The sequence below is a fragment of the Chroicocephalus ridibundus genome, chromosome 1 (genome assembly GCF_963924245.1).
Source record: "Chroicocephalus ridibundus chromosome 1, bChrRid1.1, whole genome shotgun sequence".
Classification (NCBI taxonomy): domain Eukaryota; kingdom Metazoa; phylum Chordata; class Aves; order Charadriiformes; family Laridae; genus Chroicocephalus; species Chroicocephalus ridibundus.
The window spans coordinates 9,073,831-9,086,073 of NC_086284.1; the positions used below are offsets into that span (position 1 = coordinate 9,073,831).

Below are 12,243 nucleotides of genomic sequence, written 5' to 3' on the forward strand. Positions count from 1 at the left end.
AAGAAAGAGAAGGAATATAACGTACAAGGAATCTAGCAACCAACGCAATCAAAGCGAAGGTTTCAAGTCTTCATGGTGAAAATACTGGACAAAACAGTGAATGTTGTAAGTCAGAACAGATGTGGGTTCTGGCTGCGTGTTATTTTTCACCATTTTTTTTCATCTGAACACACTAGGAACATACTAGGAATACTGTGCTCTTATCATGGTCAGGATCTGAGACCAAAGTGGTGGAGAAAGTATTCAGCACCTTTTAAAACCATCCCATGCTGTAGAAAAAAGCTGTAGGATAACTTCCCAGACAACCTGCTCTAGAAGGAAGCAAATGGCCAAGCCAAATTATGTTTACAGACTAGTACTGCCAGGCAAAAGGAGGTGAAATTAGCAGATGGAATCATTTACAAGTAAAACAGACCCAGGTATTACTCAGGTCACACACCTGAAGGTCTCTTCTCCCAAGGAACAGGCCATAGGACAAAAGGAAATGGCCTCAAGGTACGCCAGGGGAGGTTTAAGATGGATATTAGGAAAAATTTTTTCACCAAAAGGGTTGTCAAGCATTGGACCAGGCTGCCCAGGGCAGTGGTGGAGTCGCCATCCCTGGAGGGATTTAAAAGCCGGGCAGACGTGGTGCTGAGGGACATGGGTTAGTGGTGGTTTTGGTCAGTGTTGGGTTGATGGTTGGACTCCATGATCTGAAAGGTCCCTTCCAACCTAGACTATTCTATGATTCTGTAAGGAGTCTGAGGTCATTCCACTTTCACAACTTCTCCAGGCACCATACAGCAGTGACCCTCACCTTACAGAGTCTACTTGAATATAAGATGGGTCAAGAGCTCAGCAACAACTGAGAAAGGGTCAGTGAGCACCACTCTAGAATGACAGGAGCCATCCTTCTCTTATTGAATTAACTCCCCCTTTTCCATCCCCTTCTTTCTTAATTCTTGAAAATCACATTTTGGAATGAAGTTCAGGTGATACCATGCACTTAATGCAGCAGCCTTCTGGTGAAAAGGAACACGTTTCACTTACCAGTTAGTTTACTGGTGTTTCCACAGCGAAATTCAAGAAAACAAATCTCAGCTAGCTTTTAAATAGCACCACTCCAAGAGCCAATGCCCAAATAGGTACCGTTTTATATCAGCCAATTTTTCTATCAGCCTTCGGTGTAGAAAAATGTGCCCTTACAGTCTCAAGCCCTCTGCAGAATCAATGCTACCACATTGTGCTGTAGCTTAAAGGACAAAAATAACCACTGATGTTCTTTATGAAGTTGTTTTCACTTCTGATCAGAACACGGTTTGAATCTTGGGCTCCGCAGATGGAAAGTTGGCCCGTTACAATTTGTTCTAATCTACTGCCTCAGCCTGCTGCCTCCAGATAAAGCTATTTTAAGAGAAAAATCTTCCTTTTTGAATTAGGCTTTACCTAGCTGCTGCTTGCAAACCAGCTGCTCTGTGTATTTGCACGGAAAGAGAAACAGCTTGAGCAGTTATTCCTGCTGCTGTTTTCACGGATCGTTGGTATCTCACGCTCACATCAAGCAAGCCTGGATTAAATGAAAGAAAGAAAGAAAGGAAAGAAACGGTCAGCTTTTTGTACAGTTCCATCCAATATAATCAATACTTAGTTGTATCTCTTAATACAAAAAATTAATTCCATATGAAATCCATTGAGATTGTGCAAGATGCTGTACTTCAGCCAGAAATTACAGCCTGATACAGGAGGCACAGGGGGAAATTTTAAGGACTATGGCCTGCAACCTGACCTACTGGCAGTCACATCAGCTACTTTTAATGGCTCCTCCTCGCTGGCAAATTTATGGCGTAGTGACACCAGGAGAGGCTCTTTAACCCAGCCGCGCCCTCATGCGTGCGTTCATTGTAATACTTTTAAAACATCCTACTGCAGCATTTCGACACATCTTTTTTTACAGCACCGCAGTGAGAAAATCTTCAAAGAGACAGATTTTCTGCTGCTGCACGTGGCTAACCTATTATAAAAGAATTGAAGCACACCGAACTCCCTCTCCAGACCCAGCTTTTTTTTATGGCCAATTTTTCCAAGAAGCTGCCTCAGATTTCCTCAGTGGCCTTTCCAGAGCTGATGTATCATTTGAAAGAACCACAGCAGCCCAGAAAGATGTTTCTGCCCACAGCATGTACCATAAACAGCCCTTCTTCAGATCTCCCATTCCCTACCTGACATGGGAAACCTAAGTACAGACTGTGGCTTATGTGGCAACTAAGCAGTTCAATACACAGGGAGGGCTTTTTAAAATTCGTTAGGAGTTTGAGGGTAGCTCATGTTTAATCATTTATTTTTCACTAGGTATGGTGACAGTGAAAGCTGGGAGGAAAAATACTCATGGCTGGTATCAGTCGCCAACACAAATACGTATTTTTATTTCTCTTGGCAGCAAACACACAGATTTTCACTTTTAAATATAAAACCCACAAGCCTTCCTTACCTGAAGACCGCAGATGAAATTCCTCTGAGGAATCAGTCCTGGGAACCAACGGAAGATTAAAAGTCTGTATCCCTATTTCTTCACGATGCTGCATAGTCACCATGGCACATAGCCGTGACAAAGGCAAGGTCCCTTTGGCAACCATCTGGTCTCTGACATTTGGGTAATAATACCTGGTAAGACACCAAGAAGCAGCATCAATCATGTTGTTTTGATGATGACAAAAAGATCATTATTTCTCTCAAGACTGTACATAAGCCAACCTTAATTTGTGTGTCTTCAAACACTAGTTAGTCTCCTGACAGCTAAGGGATAAACTCAAGGAAGTGAATTTCCACGGAAAAAAAACCCAAAACAGTAAGTGCTCAAGTAGACAATGCTACAAATATAGCAAGTCAACCAGCAGAAACTCTACGAAAAATTGGCATCCCAAAGAAAAACAAGAGAAGGATCTGGCACCAAACATCCTCCACTCTCAATTTTTATTAACAAATAAAACTGCTACTTGCAGAACAGATTTGTGGTACCAGTTTGCGAGTGTAAAAAATGACTCTAGACCTTTTCTTATTGCATTATTTGGCTTCAGACTCATCCTAAAGCGAGTTTTGGCTCTGTATCTAATGACCAACAGGTAGATCAGGAGAAAGGCATCCACTGGGTTTTCAGCAGCAGTGACTGAGTAACATGGCAGTGCTATAGACTTGTGTTTCTCTTTCCATTTGGGGACAAATCCTGAACATTAATGGACTGTTTGAGCCTTGGGTAGAGTCCTGCCTGAACAGTATCCCCAACATCTTGGAATATAGCCCTGTTGGTTTCTACTTGTTCCCCCTACGCTTCTAGGAGTAATTCAAGATGCTGACAGCATCATAGCAAGAACTCTCCTGATTTGGAATCTGGCAGTCAGTATCTAATCTCCTTCCTAATTACAAGGATCTGTTGGTAAGCTTTTTCCATTTCAAATATTGCCAGCTGACAAGACGACGTTTATAGAATTCTTAAAAGGCTTCCGGCTCGATAATCGGCTCCTTTCACCCCAAACAGCCTAGATTTACCAGCCGCTATCAGTGATCTGTCAGGGCACAATTAAACTGAAGTCCAATCTTCCTCAGGAAACAGAGCTAAAGCAGTTTTTGAAATGCCAGACACTAACAATTGGTCACTTCAGCTTCTCTGGTCATTACCACCATTAATGTAAACACACCCAGCAGGTAACAATTCTCATGTGAACTTGCAAATTCTAAATAGCTTGGTTTGTTTACTACAGAATAGACACATTATAATTATGCTTTTCTAAAGCTACCTGTCTTCATGGTCTCTGCTTTTTGTTACCAGTAATTCGTTTCAGTTGCCAAAGAAACTACAATTTGAACTTACAAACATTTTATAGTATATTCTTTTGTACTTGGTGACTTGTATTAGGGGAAAAAAACCCCCACAAAACATTAAAATTATACTGCCAGGGTGCTATTAAGTAAAATTTAGATGGGCCAAGAGTTTAAACGCTACTTTTAGATCACTACGCTGGTAACAAAGTGGAAGAAAGCAAACGAAGAGCACACACTTTCTAATGAAGTTGTAAGAAGAAAAGAGTAATCAGCACTCTTGGAGGGGAAAAAAAGGCTCACATGTCCTAAAGGCAATCTTAAATGCAGATATTCGTCACCCAGTGCTGATGAGCTCACCATTTACTCAGTTATTATTAAATATCCATCCCACAATTAGACATTTTTCAATCCTCGTATGTCTCTATCTGTATTGCTGTGACATCTACAAAGAACAGGATGTTATTCTGTACCTGCACCAGACTTCAAACTGGATTCCTCCTCCAGCCGCTCCTGGTGCCATAAATGCACCGACCAAGAGCCTCTGGACTGGGACATCAGCAGGAACCAACAAAGAATGATGATGTTCATCATTAAAGATGGGATCAGGGACGCACAAAGTGGTTGCTGTGCGAAACGGCTTTAATTTGATGCCTACAAGTCAAGCAGAGTTGATTAAAAATGTTTGCATTTAGGCGTTTCAACCTTTTTTTATTTGTGATCCTTCAGAAGTTCCTGAAGTTCCTTATTGTCCCAAGTGGACAATAAGTCTTCTGTCAAAAGGTTTGCTCTTCTGAGTTTCACTTCCCAAATCTTTCACAAGCAATTCATGCATTCCCATGAGACTACTACTACAGGCTGAAAACTACTGTTGGATGTGTCTGGAAGCTGACATAGTCCACAGGAGTTGCTATGGAACAATGTTACTGACTGGTATTTTTCAGAGGAAACTGATGTTAGTGATTCCAACCATTCAAGATCAATACTAAGTCCTTTTCTACAATTGCAGTTATTGGGCTCCCCGGTCCAAGAAGGACAGGGAACTGCTGGAATGGGGACAGCAAAGGGCTACCAAGATGATGAGGAGACTGGAACATCTCTCTTACGAGGAAAGACTGAGGGATTTGGGTCTCTCCAGTCTGGAAAAAAGACGGCTGAGGGGGAATCTTATCAACACTTAGAAACACTGAAAGGGTGGGTGTCAGGAGGATGGGGCCAGGCTCTTCTCAGTGGTGCCCAGTGACAGGACAAGAGGTAACGGGCACAAACTTGAGCATAGGAAGTTCCATCCCAACATGAGGAGGAACTTCTTTCCTGTGAGGGTGGCAGAGCCCTGGCACAGGCTGCCCAGAGAGGTGGTGGCGTCTCCGTCTCTCAAGACATTCAAACCCCACCTGGACGCGTTCCTGTGCCACCTGCTCTGGGTGACCCTGCTCTGGCAGGGGGTTGGACTGGATGGTCTCCAGAGGGCCCTTCCAACCCCTGCCATTCTGTGATTCTGTAAATACTGCTTGATAATCCTAATGATCTAAAACAGGCAAGCCTTCTCTTGGTGTATGCATGAAAATGAGCATCTTGAAAGGCTTGTGTATATAAAGCCTTCATTGAATTTAACGGTATACAATCTTAGTATTCCCTGTGAATCTGTTCTCGCATCTTTGCAGGATCAGTTGGCGAAGCGCTCTAGGATTTTTAACAAAAAGGAAGGACCATGTGAAGAGTTTCAGAACTAGGTGTCTTTTTTTTCTGGCAACCTTGTCATCTGCCTCAGTCGAAGCAGGCTTTTAATTTACTGACGCAGCCCAAGTACAGTTTTATGTGGATCTGCGTAAAGCAAGCTCTGGATGCATTATGGAAGCTCAGAGAAATACAAACCCTCTTACTTAAGGAGCGAGAACATTACTAAACAATATTTAACTAAAGCTATGCTCTAAATAAGGATGTATCATCAATGAAACTTACCTTCCCCATGCAATTCGGTTCCTTGCAGCGCACCACAACCAGCCTCTTGAACTGGGAAATAGTACTGCACGTAGCAGTCAGCCTCTCCCCAGACGGTGGACTGTAAGGGAGTGAGTCCTTTCACACTCTCCACATGGATCTCAAACACGTGCTCCATCAGGTCTTCCCCTTCTTGGTCTAACTGCTAATAAACCAAAGGAAATCCACATGGAAAGGACGTATCTTTAGGAAACAGCATACAAGAGGGCTGGGAACATGAGATTCTAAGACGCCTGAGACAGGAGGGTTCAGAATCACTATCTGCTATTTTGCCCCTGAAGTTCACAGAAACATCAAAAGCCTGATAGCGCTTTTTTCTTTTTTTCTGCAAAAGCCAAAAAAAACACAGCACAGAAAAAGCATGAAAGTTCCTACATATCCAACTCAAAGGTAATGGCAAAACCTGTATGGTAAAGAATAAAGCTGTGAGAGTTATGATTTTCTAGATTTCTTTTTCTTTAACTGCACTTGTCACGTAGATTGAAGCACTGGATATGCAGGGCAGTAAAAAAGGCAATAATGTCAAGACTGGTCAGGAAAAGCGAGTAAGAAAAAAGCACAAACCATATAATTGTGCAAAGAAAGCGATCATTTATAACAAAATTAGCTACAGCGTCAAAAGAGATTGTGGATCGCTCATCTGTTAGTGAACCCACGGGTGAAATCCTTTTCACATGTCCCTAACAAGAAGAATGGGAATTTACTGAATGATACCGTTGCGTGCTCCGCAGGAGGAGGGTCCAGAGAGTGGGAAGGGCGCTGTGTGACGGGAGGTGCCATTCCTTCATCATGTTTTAGCCTTTGCAGTGCCACTATTTGCTCAGCTGACCCCATTGCCAGAATGACCCTCAGGTTTCCACTTCTACTGCCAGTGAAAACATCTACCACAGGCATATAGCTGTCCACAGCAACCACGGGGTACTGAGCTTGAAGGAGCAGGTGGGAAATCTTCGGATCTCTAGAATAGATTAAAACAAAAGAAAAACAAACAAAAAAAGCCCCAGCATGAGAATGAGCCACCTGAATACGAACATGATCACACAAAGCTCATTTTAGATGGGACTTCCAATGCAGTCAGAAACCAATTTATCTCCATTCCTCCAAAATTTGGCTCAATTACACTAATCTTCACAAAGGACAGGTCCATCAGCTGCAGAATGGAAAAGGCTATTTTCAGCAATGACAAAGTACAGCTTTCCAAAAATGAGCACAGCCTTAGCTATAAGCCAGCCTAGAGATCCGTGAGCGAGTTGATGAACTGGAACAAGACTCCTATTAATATACTGTAGCCATATTATAGTTTTATGAGGCAGTTATTTGCCTTTGGGGATGGACTTGGGCAGGAAGAAAAGAAGGAACAGGGACAGTCTGCAGGAGAGATGTAAAAACCTCTAACAGTACACTGAAGATATATACAAGTAAACTACAGTAGATTACTGAAACAATTATACAAATGACACACTAATAATTAACAAAGTAGTGGCCAGTCAGTTCCAGTGCCATCTGATTTCCACCTATCACTACCTTGACCAATATACAAGGAATTAATCCTTCGCATTAAAAAGAATCTCTTCTATCCAGTATTTCCATTAATTTAAATTGGTTTTAGCAGGTATATTTCTCGACTGAACAAAAAGCCAAAACATTGAACCAGAAAGAACAAAGAGCTCTGGAGAGACCAAAAGGATAAAACGACAATTAAACCAGGAAGTATTTAGAGACCTTTTTGATACCACAAGCGTTATCCCTAGCAGCGGGATCTCTGCAGAGCATAATCAGGAACAAAATCACTCAATCCGTCACAATCTTGGAAAATCACCAAAGGAAAGCCACACTTCGTTTTCCTGTGCAGCCATTCTGATTCAGTTAAACTGGCTCCAAACCTGATGCAGCAAAGTGTCTTTATTTCTCCCTTGTATTTCTGTCTGAGGAGAGTGTAAGTTACCCATGAACTGCTCAGTGTAGGAAAGTGCCAGAGGAAACCTGGCAGGACAAAAATGCCTTTTGCTATAACGTACAATTAAGAATTCTCCCACGCAAACCCCAGACACCACCCTTCCCTTCTTCCCCATCAGTTAGGATATATCCCAGCCCAAGAAACAATGCAACGAGGATGTTTACTTGAATGAGATGTAAAACTGATGCAGAGGAAGTTTCGCTAATCCTAGCAGTCTGTCACAGCCGGGGCTTCCCATCTTGTTCCATGCTTCGATAATCATGACGTTGTTCTTTAGCCGCTCCAAGTGTTTGGAAGTCAATGAAAAAGGCATCACCTGGAAGAGTTTAATGCAGAATTTGTACACGGAATACAGTGGAAGCTATTCACTAAGTACAGAGCGTTCTGGTAATGCTACATTATTCCAATCTACAGAATTGCGTTCTTTAGATAGGGAAATTAAAAATTAAATGCGCACTTGCCTAACAAGTTTCAGAAAACTGGTAGGTTTGGAAAAGAGCTAGCTAGGAAAATAAATGCAATTTAGAGAAATTTTAAAATATGATCATATGCTATCTTAAAAAACATTGCTTTTATCTTTAAATGCCTGTTTACTAAACAACAGATAAATCACTTCAGACAACTGTTTCGGATGTCTTTTTCTATGTTTTTACATTTCACTCTTTCAGCTGAAGACTAAGGAGTCTAACAGATCACTAGGTATTGTTAAATGTAAAAAAAAAAAATGCATTTGGGCATCCTGACATTTCCAAAGCAAAACGTCCAGAAAAAAATTACAAACTCATAACATTATTAAATGTCTGAAACGCTGCTGTTTGCCAGGGGAAAGCTCTGGCCCATATTAGGACAGAAACTCACACTTCTGTGCCGATATATCCATTGAGAAGAAAAAGAACATCGAGCAGTGGAACAGAAAAAATTCTACATCTGCATGTTAGGATGTCATCAACGGAAGAAAGGAGAAGTCAACTTTTTTTCAGCTTTAACCTAAACTTTTCTGACTATTTTTCTTTTGTACTTCAAAAGCCTCATTTATTATCCAAGGAACTGCATTTCAAACTGTGCAATGCAGCCAAAACAATACTGAAAATCCTTTCAATATACTCGACAGAGCCGAGCAGAGAAGTTCCTACATATATAAAAGTAACTTATCTTTGAAATACGTTTGTCAGTGTGGAATAGCACGTTTCAATCAGTGTTAAGCTGAAAACTTGTGACTTGCCTGAGAAAAATTAAAGGCGGGTTGTGTTGTGCCCCACACGACAGCAGATCTTGTTGCCTCCTCAGTGTTGAGCAGTTTACAGTTTAAATACACATTACAAGAGCTGTGGAGCCCACAGTTTTCAGCAACAAAATCCTTTCCTTCTGGCACCATCAAGAGCACGTGCAGTAATAATCCATCCTCTTCTGATGCAGTTATTTGTGTCATCAGGTTACGAGCTACAGAGGTCGGTACGGCCTGTGGTGGCTGCACGACGTTTATTCTGGCTGCTCCCGTCTTCTGCGAGTCCTCACAGTCGTTAAGTTTCGAGCAGCGAGAACTTTCTGCATTTACACTCTTCTTGTTGGGCTCCTGGAATTCCAGCCGGGGACTTCTTACGGCATGGGCTGGGACTCTTTGCCCAGCCGTTGCTGACCGGGCAGCGGTGCGGGTGAAGTCTTTGTTATCGGCTGCGAGCTCTACAGATACCTGCATTGTGCAAGGAAAAGCGGGCAGATCAGAAGACGTGCCCCATAAAAAGACAAGCGATGGCAACATAAACTCAGGAAAACGCACTGCACGTTCGTTCAAGAACTGTTAGATCATCACCCAGAAGGTTTACCTTTAGACACACCGTGGTTACAAGCAACAACTGTCACTGTAAAATAAATAACACGCTGTTTTATCAAATAAAGCGGTAACTCAAGTATAAAACCACACAATTGTAGCTGAACAAAGGAAAAAATTAAAACTGATGACAAAGTTGACTGAAAGAGGAACACCTGCTTCGCCAAGGTTAAAATTGCTGTGACGAAGTATCACAACTGTCATTTGCTTCACTTTGCTGCAGCACTCGCTGCTTGAAAAAAAAATGATGAAAAATAAGTGTTTGCCTCTAAATGCCCTTTCACTTTTACATCCCCTGCTGATTTTAGCTGTCCCTAACACCTCTCCCTTCTGTGGGCTCCTTCTTTTTCTCTCCAATGGTCAACATATCCCACCGCATTTGTCTTCTTTCTGAAGGTTAGGAGGTGTTGGCTTTTATTTTGCTTTTTTGTCTTTCTGAGGTTGGGGGGTTTTGGCTTCTGTTTTGTTTTTAACACTCTGTCCTCCACCTGAATTGCCTCTTCACATTGTCAAGATTTGCAAGAGAAATAGTTAGACTGGTATGAATGAAAATGTGTGTGTGAAAGCAATGAAAGAAACACCAGAACAAGGGTTAAAGGAATTGCAAGTGTTAATTTGCAAGTGTTAATTGCTACAGAGCATCATAGATCTGCTGGATTCATTCACAGGACAGGACAGCAAGAAGGGGAGAAACAAACTGAAGCCCAGAAGATAAGGTAACAGGATAAAGAAAAGGATTGGAGTCATAAAATGCCCAAATAAGAAAAACAAAATAATCAGACTCAAGAATTTTGCCTATGACTTAGGAGGGAGGAGACAAGATATTGCAGCAAAAGATCATAAGCGGTATCTACTCCTAAAAGGTATAAAGAAGACGTCCAAAGATGAGGAGTTCAAGGCCATCTGCCAAAAAGAACCCAAGAAATGTGAAGTGGGCTCAATCGCTGACATCCCTTATCCTCCATGACCTGCCCAGAAGGGCTGGACAGACAGGTATTACACCGAGCACGCAAAACCTAAGAGACAGGGCGACCAAAACCACTTTTGTTTAAGTATTAGCTTCCCCTTCCACAAGTTCTTCCATTGAACTGCAGTTCATTAAGTCCCCACGATGCCTCCTTCCACTTTTCTCCTCTCACCCCCTGTTCTGCTCCATTCTCTCCTGCCCCACACACCATTTCTCCTCTCCTACCTTCAATTAACTCCTCTCACACCTAACCTCTACGTTTTGTTTCACCCTTCTGCAGCTCCTCTACTGGAAGCTCTGCTGAATGGCTTCTCTGGAAGATGTTTCACAGCCCCCGTGACAGAGAACATCGCTCATGCCATGAACTACAAAGGGACAGAAGCAATCCACGCTCACATTCTCTGGGAATAATTTAGGAGCTCTGAATGTAAAACTCCCAAATACTCTTTTAACCCTTCACGTGCTGATCTAGAGATCCGTCTTTCCTCAGAACTGGCAAATCTCTCAAATGTGCTGTCAGGACTGTTAATCCTTCTCAAAGAGCAGTTGAGCATGCTGGTAGAAACTGTGGCGAAGGTAACTCCTGAAATGACAATGGTGGTACCAGCAAAAGATCACAATGGTGGTACCAATGACGGGGAGCATCAGGCCTCTGCGTCAGGAGAGACCTCAGCTCATGTCATGTGTGGAGCAGAAGCCAAAGCTCTGAGCCCTGAATCAAAATCTGCCTGTAGAGAGGTTTCTGTATCCGAGCTTTGGCTTATTGACCCTCGTTTTACCCTGCAGCCAGGGGAACGTCACACAGCAACATCCTTAGACTTGGAGGAGGTTCAAAATATTTCTCTAAAACCCTAAGGAAAAAAAAGGTTCATGTCATCTTGTATTGGTCTTACAAACCTTCATATCTGAGAGCTAGCAAACTAAAGCAAAGGGAGAAAAGAAAGAGGAAGAAAAAAGAAAAAAAAAAAAAGAAAAGAAAAAAGAGAGAACATCCAGCCACAACTGGTAGCAACAGGTCATTTAACTCAAACTCTACATGGTAAAACACATACCTTTAGTGGGCCAACTTGTGTCTGACCTTCCTCTTTTTCCACCAGTATTTCACAGCTGACAGCGAGCAACTCCGACTGAATAACCTTGCACAGCTGAAGGGCTGCTGAGCCAACGGCCACTGGCTGAGGGCAGTAAAAAAAAAATCCTTTTTGCAAGATTTCAGTCAGGTTTAAAGAACTAAGGGCATACTGTAAAATGGAAGCCTTCTGGGAAGCTGTCGTCCCTCCTATGCCCTCCCCAGTCCTACGCCACTATTTTTACCAATAAGGATTTGAAGGAAAGTTTCCCTTTGTTCCAATTTCAAGTATCACTAGGACAACGACAAGGAAAATCCTCCCAGTACCTACAGCAAACAGTTCCAGGTTAACGCAAAAATGAACATCCCAAATCCTACTAACTGAGCAAAACTGCCGTATTTAAAGCTGCAATTCATTCACCCATTAAAAGGAAAGCTCCTATTAGAACAGATGGGCAGATATCCTTGGCGTTGATTAAAGCAAAACAGAAGCTGAGTTAACACCTCTCGCTGTCTTCGTCACATGCAGATGATTATGCAAATATTTTTAGCGAAAAGATACTTTATTTTTTTCCCCCCAAATGCATAAGTTACACCAGTTTCTCACGCCTCATGTTATTCCCCTT

At 42.2% G+C, this 12,243-nt stretch overlaps 1 protein-coding gene across 4 annotated transcripts in view; it reads right to left on the reverse strand.

Moving 5' to 3' along the window:
* C2CD3 (C2 domain containing 3 centriole elongation regulator) overlaps positions 1-12,243 on the reverse strand; it is a 59,810-nt gene that overhangs the window by 34,796 nt on the left and 12,771 nt on the right. For all 4 annotated transcript variants that reach the window (XR_010070093.1, XM_063327787.1, XM_063327796.1 and 1 more), the window contains exons 13-20: positions 11,601-11,723; positions 8,976-9,443; positions 7,918-8,069; positions 6,511-6,754; positions 5,758-5,941; positions 4,269-4,449; positions 2,471-2,643; positions 1,429-1,549 (exon numbers count right to left, since the gene is read on the reverse strand). Coding sequence is in view for 3 of the 4 variants with exons in the window: in XM_063327787.1 (XP_063183857.1) it covers positions 1,429-1,549; positions 2,471-2,643; positions 4,269-4,449; positions 5,758-5,941; positions 6,511-6,754; positions 7,918-8,069; positions 8,976-9,443; positions 11,601-11,723 (1,646 nt within the window). In the remaining variant the exon portion in view is untranslated. The remainder of the gene's footprint in view (positions 1-1,428; positions 1,550-2,470; positions 2,644-4,268; positions 4,450-5,757; positions 5,942-6,510; positions 6,755-7,917; positions 8,070-8,975; positions 9,444-11,600; positions 11,724-12,243) is intronic.